Source organism: Phaethon aethereus (assembly GCF_964289735.1).
Source record: "Phaethon aethereus genome assembly, chromosome: Z".
NCBI lineage: Eukaryota > Metazoa > Chordata > Aves > Phaethontiformes > Phaethontidae > Phaethon > Phaethon aethereus.
Window position 1 is genome coordinate 3889143 of NC_138577.1, and position 16098 is coordinate 3905240.

At 39.9% G+C, this 16098-nt stretch overlaps 1 protein-coding gene across 2 annotated transcripts in view; it reads left to right on the plus strand.

The window, feature by feature from the left end:
* Positions 1-16098, plus strand: part of LOC309415756 (dymeclin) — a gene marked incomplete at its 3' end in the record, with an annotated part of 207666 nt that overhangs the window by 74987 nt on the left and 116581 nt on the right. For both annotated transcript variants that reach the window (XM_082013362.1, XM_082013363.1), the window contains exons 9-10: positions 1864-2038; positions 7841-7966. In XM_082013362.1, coding sequence (XP_081869488.1) covers positions 1864-2038; positions 7841-7966 — 301 coding nt within the window. The remainder of the gene's footprint in view (positions 1-1863; positions 2039-7840; positions 7967-16098) is intronic.

Sequence of the window (16098 nt, forward strand, 5' to 3'; positions counted from 1 at the left end):
CACTGTTCTCGCCATTTTCTGTGGTGATGATGCAGTCTATAATATCTGAGAAATCTTTCCTGATTTGAGGAAGAAGGAAGATTGGGATGAAGTGCAATAGTTGCTGCCTAGCCTGCTGACTATCGTAATACCACTTGCATGTAAAATGACTTGTAAAAAAGTAGGGTTTGAAGTTTGCATTGCTTTTTTCCTTTATTTTTCCAAGTCTGCTTCCTCTCTTTAAAATCCCTTCTCTCCACAAATCACTGCGCAGGAGTAGTAGTACTGTCACGTGGTTTTATACAGCAGAGCTTTCCTAAGTTAGTGCATTTTTAATAAACAATAAACTCTTCAGAAATCTGTAGTCTGTTATTGTGGAACTAAGGAATTTTTAGTTAAACTCCTCAACTTTGGACATCTTGTTTATAGTAATACGGAAATTTTTAAGTCCAGACCTTTAGTATACTTGAGTATCCAAACTGCTGTCGTTCCCAGAATACCTTCTTGCCATGAAATTGCTGTAAGTTTTCCATATGCATAGCTTGTTTGTGTGCTCAGAAAAGGTAACCTTTGTATTCAGTTGCCAGGATGCTGAAATAAATCAGCTCAAAAAGGCAGACTCATCCTACTTCACGTGTCGTCACAGAAGATGCATGTTTTGGGTGGATGTTTTTGAAGAGAGCTGAGCAGGAAAATACTTTATACAAATTTTTGTGAAGCTTTTTGAGAGTTGAGAAATGTACCTGCTCTGCACTAGAACAAAACCTTGTACTCTCAAAGGGGTTTATTTCTGAAGAAATCAAAGGCCAAATCTCTGACTTGGGGAGATCTGGAGGCTGAATAAGGACACGAATCTGGCTTTCTGACATGAGTATGAGTGCATCGACTGTCACACTTGCTTTTTCCATTTCCACTGGAAATTCCTAGATGTCAGAGATCTGTGCTGACGGACAGGGTTTTTTTTGAAATGGGTAAAGCTTCTTGTGAAAAGGTTCTGTGAGCAGAAATCTGTTTTATTCTCACTCCCAGCTCTGGCACAGATTATTTTGTGAACATAAACAAACTGCTGTTACTTTGAGTGATGTTAGACTATATGATGTGGTGGTTTGAAATCACTTGAGCCCACTAAACTCCCCACCACACGCGCATCTTTTAAAGTCCTGACAGCACCTGTGTTTCACTGAAAATACACTGATAGTCTTGACTCTGCCCTTCATGCCCGGAAGGGGGTGGGAGATAACTCCACCTTGATGCCAGTGAACTAAACCTGAAAGTTTTGGTTGCGTGGGAATCAGTACATCGGTTCCAGCGAAGACAGTGTAGGTACCCTCTTTGCAGCAGCTCCTGGGATTGCCTTCCTTTCATAGAATCATGGAATGGTTTGGGTTGGAAGAGACCCAAGATCATCTAGTTCCAACCCCCCTGCTATAGGCAGGGACACCTTCCACTAGACCATGCTGCCCCATCCAGCCTGGCCGTAAACACTTCCAGGGATGGGGCATCCACAGCTTCTCTAGGCAACCTGTTCCCGAGTGCCTCACCACCCTGATAGTGAAGAAGTTCTTCCTTTTATCTAACAGTGGAAGCCATTTGGATGAACAGAGTAGCTTTACAAAAAAAGATGAGTGTCTTGTGCAGATACAGGGGTCTTAGTGGATCTCATGTGCAGCGCAACCTCAGCTTTTTGGCACAACTGAAGCTTCATGAGACCCTGTTTAGATTTATGACCATCGGTGAGAAGAGTCATGGGTTATTTTTGTTTCCTCCTTACTGCGGTGTCTGTATAAAATATTTCCCCCCGAGTTTTTTATAGAGTTAACAAATAGCTGGATGGTAAATGTATTTGTTAAAGATTTTTTTTTTTAATTTCTTTGTTTCAGATAGCACTGCTTTTTCATCATCAAATCCACATGCTTTCCAGATAAATTTTAACAGTTTATACACAGCTTTGTGTGACCAACAGAGATCTGATCAAGCAACTCTTCTTTTATACATGCTTCTGCATCAAAATGGCAACGTACGGACGTACGTGTTGGCACGAACGGACATAGAAAATCTTGTGAGTATTGCTCTGCTTGCCTTATACTCGTTGTGAGGGGTTGGTCCTGGAAGCTTGGGTGTCATCAGCTGCCAGTGTCCCCTGTTCTGTGGTGGGGGCAGCAGGTTCTGGCTTATTTGTCAGTTCAAGCTCACTTACGCATTTTTAGTACGTCCTCTCAGGGGTGTGATGTCACTGCGGTAGAAAATAGTACTGATAAAGCTACAGGCAGTCTTTGAGTCCCTCTTTCTCAGTGCCACTGTCTGATCCAGGTCAAACCTGCTGACCTCTGGGCATGGGGTAAAGAAACTGGTGGCAGATACCATGCTATTCATTATTTTATTGTTCTTTTTTAGTTTTTCAGGCCAAAAAGTTACACAATCTTACTGTGTGCATATAGGGATAATAGTTAACAAAATGAGCTGTAACTTGATTAATATGCCAGACGTTTTACGGGGTTGACCTGAGGCTGAAACTCCTCAAGGAGCAGCTGACAGATTTTATAGAAATGCAACTGTAGTGATTTTCTAGCCGCTTTAAATAGGATTGTGGTTAATAGGCAATATAACAGACACCTGGTACAGTTTTTGTAGGTTATAAATTAGCTTATGCTCTCCACGACATTTAGTAATGTCACAAACCACTTTAACAAATCTTACTTATTAAAAAGCATTCCTTTAATAAGATAATGGCTGTCTAGGGGAATTGGTAGCGGAAAAGAGAACCCTTTCCATTTTAATATTTGAAATCTCGCCAGATAATTAGATCCCTTGCCTGTTTGATGGCAGATACGGAATGAGTTTGGTCTTGGTCCAAGTTCTAGCAGATGTATTGCTAAAATCAGAGTTGATAGACACCACTGTTGGCAAACTTGGCTGAGATGGTTGATATTGAATTGATTCAAGACTGAACTCCTGTGTAGTCTGCTGCAGATTATCTAGGTGAGGCCTGAGTCATTTTGCATGAATTCTGTGAAGAAATGGTCATATTTAATTTTCTGGGCTGGTACTATGGGATGTGGTTAGCGGCTGTGAAACATGTCATATCAGTTTACTTCATCTTTAGAGAAATAAAGGTTAGGTGTGTGCATTGCTTTATAATTATGATGTCTGATATATTGTAAAACTTCCAGAAAAAAGTGTGAGGTGCCTGTGTCAAAACAACTCCAGATGCTGGTACCCTGATGCTCTGCAATGTGGGATATTTTCATATATTATCACCTGTCTTTCCTCCCCCTCCAAAAAAAAAAAAACCTCAGAAAATCCCTGAATCACAGAAGTAATCAGCACCATTAATCACTTTGTGGGAAAAGCTGAGAAAACTGAGAAAAGCATCACTGAAAAGTCAACAGCATATTTGATTTATTTTTTTTTTAATACCAAAACTTGAAGCTGCCTGCTCTCCTTTTACTCTTCATGCCGACCGTTGCTTTTTGTGATCACGGCTGACATATTACTGACGTCTTTGCCCAATTCTCTTGTTTTTAGTGGGCTGGTAATCCGAGGTCGGTTACTGGACAAAATCACAGTCTCCTAATTACACCCCTGCGGTGAAAAAGGCTAATTCAGTCTTGGGCTTGTAATCGAGACGAAGGGGCAGGAGTAACGGAGCTGGGTATTTCCTTCCCTATATGGCAGCTGCGAGAGCGGTGCTAACGTGCTGATCTGGTGGCAAACTACCACGCTTCACAAAGCGTTTACAGTCTGTGGGAAAATGGAGAGAGTGTAGAGAAATGCTTTGGGGTTTGGGGTTTTTTTTGGTTTTGTTTTTTTTTTTCCTTTAAAATTAACAGCAAAACTGCGAGAGGCTTAGGAAGCTAACTTAGCCGGTCAGAAAAGAGCTTGAGAAGCATCGGGATGCGGATGTGCCTTCACGAGGGGAAAGCCTGGGACAGGATGGACTGTCTGCTCGCAGAGAGGTGGGATGAGAACTAAAGCCTGGAGCTTGAATCCCAAAACTTAGAGAGATGGGAGGACAAGAGTTAAGGGAACTAATGCAGAGGCAGAACAGTGTGCTCTCTGGCTGTCTCTGAATGAGAGTGGGTGACTTTTTGGAGGACTGTGGCATAAGTTAGTGGCCTCTTCGTCCAGGGCCATCGGGTGACGTATGAGAGTCTGTGTATATGAGAGACCAGGTCATCCTCAGCTGAGTGCTCATCTTAAACTTTTAGGGGGGATGCAGGTTGTTCCTCTTCCGCTGCACTCAGTGCGTCCCATTTGCCGTGGTTTCCCCTATTTGAATATCTCCCCGTTTTGGGGCCCGGGACGCGTCACTGGCAGATGTTCTCTGACCTGTGTCCTAGGGGCTTTTGAAATGTGTCTTTGCTCTTTTGTAGCTTCAGTTTAATTGGTAAATGGATTTGGTGTGTTTTTGTTAACTGTTGTAATAGATAATGTCTCAGCTTGCTTCCTTGTTTGTGTATGAATCTACCTGTCAGTTATATATAAATACATATATATATTTGCCTTCTCCTGTGCTTTATAATGCTTTATCATTAGTACGGCAGTGCATCTTTTTTGCTCTTACAGTCTGCTTGGTAGAATGAATAGGATCTTTGTGTATCTTCCATAGCGTTTCACTTTGTAAAATTTTATAAAATAATTGGGTTAAACATCTGGTGCCGTTAGGGATGTTCACATCTGGAATTTGTCTATCTTACTGAAAGTACTTGCAAGGAACCTCCAGGAAGCGGTGGGACTGGCGAAATAGGGCTCAACTAGCAAACTTTTTCAGAAGCATAGTGTCGTGGTCTGCGGATGGGAGAATGTTGAACCTTTTTCTGTTTGAAAGAGCAGTTAACACCCATATTGCAGGTAAAAATACCAGTGAGATATCTGCTTATAAGAAATAAGCTATTTCTGTTGAAGATGTTTGCTTTGGCTGCTGAGTTGACGTTTCGTTGCTGCTCAACATGACTGGATGGAAATAATGTACATGATGATGTATTTATATCAACTGATGGCACAGCAATATTTTTTCCTGTGGTATAAATTTGGCTTAAGCAGGTTACCTGTGTGGCTATGCGGTCTTGTATTTTGATGTATGCTAAAGACAAGCTATTTTAAAACTCTTTGCTGGGGAAACTGTTCTTGACCTTGGACTGAATATAACACCTGCAATTTTCAGTGTCTGTTTTTATCTGCCCCTTGTTTTCAGTATTAAAAGTAACTTTTTAATGGTGGCTGTGTCTTGCTGGTTAAAAACTGCTCCTGACGGAGGAGTATTAGTAGTAGTCCAGTAATGATAGTTTAATGACTATGAATAAAAGGGCCAGCAATACAAAAAGAAGTAGTGGTTGTCTTCTCAGTATGTGGCTGGACAATGCCAGTGCGTAAGAAGATAAATGTAAGAGTTTTAATGTACGTGCATAACATAAAAGCATAAAAGTGCATTTTGGTTACAATTTGAGATAAATTTTAAAATTTTAATTTAATCTTATTTTTTAACTCTTTTCTAAGTGGTGGCTCATTGAACAGTTTTTCTTCTGAGAGCAGTGATCCTTGTCCTAAAGGTGTGTGTACCTCAGCAATCAGTATATAAAGGAAAAAGTGTTCAGAGGAGGGAAGGGTTATAGAATCTGTGTGAATTGATTCTTTTTTCATTGGGAAATGGCAGGTAGAGAAGGTTAAGTTGCCGTTTGCCTCTGACTTTGGTCTGGTAGGTGGACTGAGAGTAGTCTGAAAGAGGAGTGGAAGAAGAGGTTTCCAAAGCTTTCAAGGTGTGTTCGGGGCAGGAAGATTGAACGAAGCCATCTGGAGACACAAATCACTCTTCAGAGTGAGCGTGATTTGAGTAGCTACTCTGAAGTCTTAGTAAAAGTACTTGTATGTATCAGCTCATATGGAACTGTCTATAATGTCTCAACATCAGAATCAAGGTACCCTTTTTTAATGTAGTTTGTAGCAACACACTTTTGGGACTTGGAGCGCCTAAGGAACATGAATGCATTTTTTCAGCTATAGTTTTAGACCTAATATTAATGTGCATTAAACAGAGGAGATGCATTGGGCCATTCTGAAGGAATATGTTTCATCCAGAGTGCTTTGTATGGTATTGTTTAGCACTAAACAGACTGGATGACAGTTATGTTGAAGGAGTGCAAGGCAAGTACTGCATAAGGCAGAATATTCAATTTTGAGGAGCGTTAAAAATTGACACAGCTATTTGGGAGCTGTCTTAAAAACGCAGAAGCCATTCCACTGGTTACCTTCAGAGAGGCTTTTGTTGTTCTCCCAGCAAAGTCGAGCTGTAAATGCAATTAATTCTTTGATAGCTTTATATTGCTTCCTGCTATATGCAGCTTATTGTAAGGCTTGGACTTGGAAATGGCTTTGAGCTTATGCAGTGCAAAGCTAGATACAATATAAATATTTGAGATGGAAGTGATTTGAACAGTGGACTAATGCTGTGATGTTTGTCTCCCTTTTCCCCCATCCAAGGAAAAGGACTAATGTTTTCTGCTAAGTAGATATTCTAGGAAAACTCGGTCTTTACTCTCAAGACCTATTTTCACAAAACACAAGGACATCGGCTCCAGTTTTAACTGAGGATGGAGGTTTGTGAAGGATCCTTTGAAATGGTAAAGGAAGGATGTTTGCTATGTGTAAATTTTTTTTTTTTTCCCTCCCCTGCTTATATTGTGGTATTGTCTTGACCTTGGCCAAAGCATCCATCAAAAGGTTTTCTGGCCTGCAGCATTTAGATCAATGTCATTGATTTCAATAGAAACTGCTGTGTGTTTTAATATATTCCAACTGTTTTGGGACTGGTTGATTGTAAGAGAACATTCTGGTAACTTCAGAGGCTTATGAAGCACTCTGTGTCCTGGCTGCTCACCAGAATAGGTTTCACATGATTCATCCTGCTGCACTCGGCCTGTTTTGAAAAACAGCAAGTCTTTAGGTGTCTAGAAACTTCTTGGAACATATTCTGCATCTCATCCGCTATCTGGGAATTGAGAGTTTTCTCCAGCTCCTTTTTCCAGGGTGCTTTGTGATTTAGGCCTATTTCTGCAGCCTGGGGAAGCCACGTTGTACTGAGCCAGTGGAAAGCTAATTTTCAGTTGGTAGAGAGACAACATTTGCATCTGGATTAACTTTAGACTAGCATTCAGGTATGCTTGCTGTTGCAATGAAATCTCATTTTCATTATTATTGCAAGACTTTGGCTTAAGCTGTTCATCCTGGTGGAAATGTTGCAAGACCTTGGGCTGAACTCTCATCGTAATGTCAGTTCTCTTTGGCTGCGTATTATCTAGAATTGGAAAAACAGGCCTTTTCTAGTCTTAACCCAACCCCAACTGGTTCTTTTCTGGGATCATCTCCACACACCGAAATGGGATTTGAGTTTCAGGTCTCAAAAAGCCTCTGTGCACCTCAGCTCCAATATGCCTGGCTATATTTGATGAGGACAGTCCTTTCAGACCAGGCTTGTGCTAGCAGAGATGGTTAGAAACACTTGTTTTCCTGCTTGAACATGTGAAAATCTTGTTTAACAATTTTATTTTCCCATAGTCTAGAGGGGAACTAAGGCTTTCAGAGCCTATGGTAACTGGTATGGCTGGAAATCTCATTTATTAGGAATTGAAATTCCATGTCTGACCACAAGAAAGAATTTGTTTCGCCTCTTGTGGAGACAGAATGAAACAGATGGAAGGTGTTTGAACACTGTACGTCACTATTTAGGGGTGGTTATTTCAAGAGGGAGGAATTGCGATGATATTGTTAAGGGCAGGGTGATAGACGGGAGGTTTAGAGTCTCCTCTGTTTATTGTCTGAGGTATTTGAAGACTAACCTAATACACACGTTTTTCCTTCTCTAAAGGTTCTGCCAATTCTTGAAATTCTGTATCACGTTGAAGAAAGGAATTCACACCATGTTTATATGGCTCTTATCATTTTGCTGATCCTCACAGAGGACGATGGCTTCAACCGATCCATTCATGAAGTGGTGAGTTGTTGTTCTGGTAAATAATTCTTCAGCTCTAAAAATTGTTTTAAATATTTATTTTTATAAAGATACATCTGTAAATCTGTTTCTTCAGCAGAGGCTATATGTGTTCATCCAAATGTGATGGCATATAGATATTTCTTTCATAAGGACTAGTAACCTGAAGTTAGAAGAGTCATTTCAAAACTTTCCCAAGGGAAGTGAGCAGACACGCTCCCTCTTGTAGAGGAGATGCTGCATATACCTCTTTTTCTGTCCTTTTTTTGGTGTTTCCTGTTGCAAATTAACATAGTAGCAGCTAGGCAGGCTTCCTCAAAGATACTGAGTGTTTGCCATGGAAGTGGAGGGGCTAGAAGAGAGAGAAAACCAGAAAACCTTTTTTTATTTTTCCTGAAAAATTTTGCTTAACCAGTTTGATGCAGCTGAGAGGAGCTTTTAGTTGGAGTCTTATTTTCCAGACTGAATATTACTTCCTTACTTGGCATTTCTTTCTCTGTCTTTCTGCTAGATTAATATCTATTTTATGTTGTCCCTATAATATGATCCAAATTTTGACTAGCTTTGATGGGCCTTGACCATCTGTGCTGGAGAGTATCTTGGATAATTATGTTCTAGTTTCCTAGCTTCTAAAGTTATGATAATGCAGAAGATATCTGCAGTGATTTTATTTATTTTATTTATTTATTTATTTATTTATTTGACTGGGACATGGAAACTCTCTTTTGGGGTTAGGCAAAATTAGCGAAATATAAAAAGCTGGAAGCAAGTGTCAAGGTATCTAAACAGAACTCTTCTCCCAAGTAAATTTTCAGCCTGTTTTGGAGGGAACGGGCATTTTTTCTTGGTGCCAAGTGGTAGAGACTTACAGTATTTACTCTCTAAAATTTCAGATTATTTCCTATAGCTCTGTATCTCGAAAGCAAGAAGAGGTGAAGTTTATATGTAGTTTCCTGGGAGTATCTTTTAGGAAGCAGCTTTTAGGAGAAGCATCTGTAGTAACCATGCAGATGACTGAAGCAACATTTTCCTGAAGCTTTCTTCTGCCTCACCTTCGTGTGCCTTGAACCTATATGTACGCACCATACGTGTACATGTGTGAGGTGATTTTTGGGTTTGATATCACAAAGTCATTTAATTTCTCTCATAAATTGAGCTTGTTGAGGGTTAATGTACAGCAGACAAGATTTCACTCGTGCCTCAGTCTCTTCCTGTATCACCCTTCCCGTATCATTTTAAAGGCTTTACACATGGTCTTTCAATGAATTCCTTTCTGCGTAAATGGAATATTTCCCTAAAATTGGTAATGAGGATCCAGCTGTGGAATGAAAACATAAATGAAGTTTTCTTGTCCAGTTTATTCTTGCCTTTGCAGCTAGCCCTGCCAATATAGTTGTAGTGATTTCTATGCAACATGGATATTAGTTTGCTACTTCCATTTTAATAAAAACAAAACCAAACCTCACCTTGTTCCTTTTACCCTGCACTGATTTTTTTTCAGTCCTGCCTTTGCTTCTTCCATCCTCTTCTCAATTTAATCTTTGATTTTACTTCAGATTTTCACTAACTGCTTCTTTCTTCTACTCTGTGGCTGTGTTTTCCCACTCCATAGTTTCTGATGAGAAGCATACATTCATTAATAGCATTATGTGGCCAGAGTTTTGCTAGTTTTGCTTCTTAGCAAGGTGGTGAGTGGTGGCTGTGAAGTGCCTAAGCCTGCAGGTCTGTCTAGGTAAACTTCTCCTGTCAGCCCTACTGCAGAAAAACCTGTGGGAGTGGAAACTTTTACCATCAAAAGCCAATGAAGTGCTATGACACTGCACAGGATAGATGTGGAATAACCTTAATTCTTCCTCCTGTGCTCCTCTTTTTGTTATTATTCTTTCTCTTACCCTTTTCTTCATTCTGTAATGGTTGAGGGAATGTTTCATGCCGAAGGAGAGAGCGAACTTGGAGGCTAAGCAGAATGCTTTTCTACCCATGCAGTGCTTTTCTTATGGAATTTGAAGGCTTTCACTTGCCCCCTGCTCTTAATCTTGGTGTCACGTGGATGGATTAGATGCAGTGAAGGAGCAAGAGGAGGTCTCCCCTTGTTCAAAACTTCAGCCGTGCACTCCAAAAGTCACCTAAATAAACTATGATATAGACAAGAGAGTTGATGATTGTGATACCAACTCTTAAGGAATCCTTTCTATAAGGAATACTTACCTATAGAAAAACCACATTCTGTTATACCTTAAAAAAAAAATCAAGTTATCTTCTTGATCTTCTTGATCTGTGGCATTCCTGAACTTTACAGAGGGATGTGGATATCAAAATAAAAATGTTGAGCATTGTGAACTGTTGGGAAATGGATATATGGGTGGTGGGTTCCTACAGGTCCCGTGATGGGCGATAAGTGTAGTCAGTGCCCTGCTTTGTGGAAAAGCATACTGATAAATCACTTCCCCTCACTCATCTTTTTGAATTATTTAAATGGATTTTTCCAGGCATGAATGATGAAGTTGCTACTCAAAAACTACAGTATAAAGTAAAGAAATTAGTCTTATGCTTTCTTAAATATTGACTCCACATCTCCTAAAGGCTGAGAGGGTATTATAGGGGGAAAAAAATTAAGAATGAAGTCAGGAAAGCTGTGTAAGGTGTGAACATCTAGTGTCAGTTACACAACTGGAATGAAAGTCTTATTCACTGCAAGCATCTATCAAATTTTGGCAATTACAGCGGGATTATTTTTTTCCCCATCGCTTGGGTAAAATACGAAGAAAAAAAGGATTTGTTGTATTTTAGGTCAACCTGTTTTTCTCTCCGGCTGTGTAGTGTGTGTACTGTTCTTATAAGAAGCATGACTGTACAGTCCATTTATGGGCTATTTTCTTTTGTGGTATTTAACCCACATTTATTTATTGATTTTTAAGATTAGTTTTAGTAAGCACAGTTTTATAAATCTTGTGATTATACTGACTGGTAAAGAGCTCAGGAAACCACAGAAACTCTTTTTGACTGCTGAAGTATTTTTTGTTTAAAATGAATGTGGTCTTAACTGCCTGGAAAATATGATCAAAACCATAGGTCCTGTTCCTGCCATTGGCTTAAATGCAGTTAGGTCCCTGTGACCACATAGAGCTCAATTTCTTTCACTACTAAGAATGAAAACAACATCAGAGTAAACGAGTAAATGCAAGAATTCCCTAAAACAGGCAAGTATTTGTGATTTTACTTCTCTAATTTATGAAACTGTAGATAAAATTACATCGGATGTCAAAATAAGATCAAATAGTACTCTATGTATCCATAAGCTGTAGTACTACTATAGCACTTTATGCTGTAGTAAGTAGTCATAGACTGTAAATCACAATTTAACTCTGTTTACCTTTATTGTGTTAAGAAATATCCCACTACCAAAGTTATAGGAAACCGAGACTGAGAATCCCGGTGCTCGGTATGTATAGAACTGAATTCCTGTTCTTTGCATCTGTGGTTCTTGCACCCTGAGTCGTAGACATCCAGGAGCCTGGTGTTAAAAAGAGTAATTAAGCAAAACCTCTTGTGTGTTTTTTTTTTTTTAATTATTCTTGCAAGACCACCCAAAGTCTGAGCTTTTTGTTTTTCTTTTTTCCCTTTTTAATATTATCTGCATACCAATGAGATTGTTCAAATTGTGGCACTGATTTCATGTAGGCGATTTTGAAATTTAAGGTACTTCAATGTTTCATGCTTCTGAAACTGAAACCCATGTGAGGAACGGTGGTGGCTGCTGTTGTTTTTTAAATAGACATTTCATTGCCTACCTGCTATGGTTGCTTTCTTCACTGTGGGGGAGAGGAGAGGTGGCAGGGACTGGTATGTAACTTTTTAACTTTGAATTTTGTGGTGGTTTTTGGTTTGTTTTGGGGTTTTTTTTTAAGATTAGTTGGATTATTCCAAGACATAGTTGTGTCAGTGAATGTCATTTTCAAGGGTTGGTGTTTTTAAAGTTTCAGTGAGAACCGTTGGCCATTTTACAGAGAGACTAGGGCATTAATGTGTCTTGTCCACGGTTATGGCTGTCAACATGTTCTTTAACAAGCTCTGGTAACTTCATGTTTTGCATTAGGATTTTGAAATTTGGCGGGTAGTCTTTGTGCTAGGGCTCTGCTACTGATAATTTGACTGAATTCAACCGAATTATAAATTTCCAGAGGAAGGGGAGCGGTTCGTTTCCATCTGTGCTGCAGATACGTAGCCGGAGGAGGCCCGATGTCCATGGTGATTGAATATTCTCATTTTGCTTTCCCCGGAGCCAGCTAGGCACATATCGCTTGAGATCTGTAGGGACAAGCTGGAGTCGTAAGTGCTGTGTCCAGCTCCTGTGGGGTGCGACCGTGCTCCGAGAGATGCTTCTATCGCTGCTTGACGGTGGTTGAAGCCACCTGGTTTGATGCAGAGGAAATGAAGAACGTGTATAGGAACAGGAGCCTGAGGTGACAATGATTAGGAGGAATTGGAAAGAGGCTATGGCTGGCTGCACGAGGAACGTGGGATGAGTGCAATGGGGGAGAGAGATAGGTATTAAACAAGAAAGAGGTAAGATTTGGGATTGCTGAGCAGAGAAATGAGAAAAGAGGCAGGCTAGGAGCAGAGTGACAGAATGCTGGAGCAGATGAAGTCAGACTTCTTTTTGATGGGAGACGGGAATGGGCAAGGTGTGGGTGAGGAGAGTGGAAGCTGGGAAGAGAAAGATCTAAGAAGGAGAGGGGCTTGGGAGGGCAAGGAACTGGGTATGGGCTACAGGGAGGGAAAATGGGAAGGATGAAGGCTTATGCATCGCACAGGGAGCTGTAGGTGGATGAGAAAGATGTGACTGGAGACATAGGAGGGCTCAAGGTCCTACTTGAGGTTATCTAACTTGTTCCAGTCCCATTCCTCTTGTCCCATGGGGCCAGCCTTTGTGAGAGAGCCCATGATGGGACCTGAGACCCCAGAGTTCCGTCACAGTGTGAATCAAGGAACTTGCCCTTTAGCTGGTGAAATACAGGGATGTGCCCCACAAAATAACGCCGAAGGAGGGGGGAAGAAACATGAGCCTCGTTTTGTTTGTGGGAGGAGGTTGCTTTGCTGTTTTGCTTGTAAATGAGCAACTATAAGAAATAGCTTATTAGAGATTTAATCAGTCAGTTGATCTTCCATCAGTGTAAGTGTATTTTATCTCAGAGGGGCAGGAAAAACCAACCCTTGGGTATCGTTTTAGAGGAAATTGAGTCAAAGTCTTTTTCTGTTAGCATCTGGAAATAGATCCCTTAATGTGCTTACTATTTCTTTGGGTTTCTGTTGTGTGTGATGTCAAAACAAATGGTATTTTATACTACCCATTTTCATAGATACATTTTGTTTTTTGAAGTATGTTTAATTTTCAGTACTCTACGCATTCAGAAGTCAGGAAATGAAATGTGCAACCACAACTTATCCCTGTTATATTTATATATTACAGAATGTAAACATTACTTAATGATAATGTATGATTCTCCAAATATTTTTTTGTATTTTTGTGTCTTTTTCTTCTGGAGGTTCAAGTGCTCAGCTTGAGATAATTTTCATTGTCAAAATGGTTCATCTATATATTTAAATAAAATCTTCTCTTGAAAACGGATACATTCATAAGTAAGCTGTTTTTAAGAAATCACAAACAATTAATTGCAACCAAAGTGACTGTCTACACTTATTTTAGCGTTTTGCAGTTGTGAAGCAACCTACTAACTTGCTGTGTCTGATCACAGGTTTATTCTTAGCAGCCTTGGGATGATCAAGTTCTCCTCTAGCATAGTGTCTTCTTGCAGTGAAGTTCATATGTGTAATCCATTGATTACACAACTGACAGCTTTTTAACTTTTCAGTTGCCTCTTTTGTGAAAATACACGTGTGTTTTTCTTTGTCTTTCAGGCTATTCCTGCTGATCATCTGTTGCCTAACCTGAGTAATTGTCCTTGTTTACAGAAACTCCTTGGGTGACTTGCTTTCATTTTATACCATCATCACTTTCTCTTAAAATAGTATTAGTGACTTGTTATAACCAGAAATTATAACTGTTTCCGCATCCACTCGTAGCTGGCTATATGTGGAAACGTTTCTTGTAGTGATTCCATCTTTCCTATTTGTTCCTCAGCCTTGACCATTCTTCCATTAAATACATCTCCAGTCTTTCCCTCTTCCCCCATTCTGACTTTTCTATCTTTTTAGCAAAAGGTGTTTACCAGGAATTGTCATGCTTGAGCCTGTTGCTGGGAATGTTTGTCACCATAGCCAGCACTGCACTACTGTTAATTGTTTTCCCATCTAGATGTTATAGTCATTGCCTTCACTTTAGCTACCCTATAGGAAATAGGTGCTGACAAAAATTCAGGCACTATGTAGCATGTGATAATGAAGATGCTTTTATTTTATTTTACTTTATTTTAATGGTCTGAACTTTTATTTTGTCTTCATATATGGTACAGAAATGACTTCTGTACCTCAAACTGCATCAGCGTACCTACTAACATGAATTTCCTTAGCCCACCAATGTGTCTTTAGTGCCTATATCTTTTTTTCATTTTAGAATATCTAGTCTGTAATGATATTTGGGATGTACATCTTGTTGCATACGTCTCTGTATGCATGATTTTAAAAGCATAAATATATTAAATGGGTAAAAATCCTGTTAGGAGGTTCATCAAAAAACACCAAAATCTTTCAGCATAGGCTGATGCAGAACATGGTTATTTGAGGAAATGCAATCTTCACTGAAATAATTCATGGACGAGACGCTTTCAGGGATGCGAGGAAGAAAGTGAAGGAGGAGGGAGTTTGATGAATCTTAATTAAGATGCTATTTCAAATGTCTTGTGCTGTGAAAGAGCTTCAAGAATCATAGAGTTGAGGTGAGAATGAGAGTGGGAGGTAAATGAAAGAAATGTGTGTTGATGTGGAATTTGCAGAGCCAGAAGGTTAAAAAAGCAAAGCAAAACAAAGACGTTTTAAAGACAGTACTTATAAAGTATTACCCTTGTCTAGAATAAGCTTCATAGGATTCTTTTTTTTTTTCCCCCCACTTGGGTATTGGTTTAGAATCTATTGACTATGAGTTTTGATAAAATGTACACGTAATTATGTCTTGAGTGTTACTTACACTAGGATCCTACACAGTACTAAGGGAAATATAATATCCCCCAGCCCCTTGTGTTAAATAATACCCTGATTTTGCTAGCTATACTCCTATCACAAATGCTGGGAGAAGCCATGGTACGCGTTGCAGAGCTCAGCTTGGGGTGCTCTGCGGTGGAGTACTCGAAAAGCAAGTATACCTGGCTGGCTGTCAGGGGATGGGTGGCCTGGGCAGCTGGGCACTTTCAGGGGCATCAAGCTGGGGATAGCTCAGAAAATCAGGTATGGAAGGTGGTGGCTGCTTTTTTGCCCCAAAAGTGTGCTATGAGAATGCTTCCTTTAAAAAGACTTCTTTTTTTCCCTTTTAATTCTATTGTTTTGAATGTTTTGAATTAATCCCATGTAGGTCTGTCATGACTACAAATTTTGCTGAGAGAACGGTTGGATGCGTTTCTCAGAGGTTCTTTGCTGTCGTTGTGCTGTGTGTTTGATAGGCTAGGTTTTACTTTGCTTCATGTTTGGAGCTGAGAAACATGCTTTTAAAGGTATAGGTGGGAGTATGGTCTGGAAGGGAGGGAGGACTTCATCCCAACTGGTAATGAAAAGAAACCTTTAAAGCAAAGAGAGCCTCTAATGTATGTGTTTGGGGTTTAAGGGCAAAAGTAGGTGGATAAAACGAAGCAGAATTATATGCAGGTTACAGGGGGGGTTGAGTATGTATTTCTGAGTAGGTGATGTAAAACAATTGTAGTCTGACCTCTCCGTTCTCAGCACTAATACAGCTTGCATTACTGCGGTGTGTTGAGTGCCGGTTGGGTCCTCAAAACAGCGTAGTACTTAAGATCTTTGATGCTTCACAGGTGGTAATATAAATCATTTGCTTAGTTTATGGGGCTTTGTGGGAGGCATGTGCCATGTGTACGTGTCTTAAACTTACTGCAGAAATTAAGGTTGCCGACTAGAAAAGAAATTCAGCAATAGGCATGCTGTAAAATACATCAAACCGCCTTGCTGCA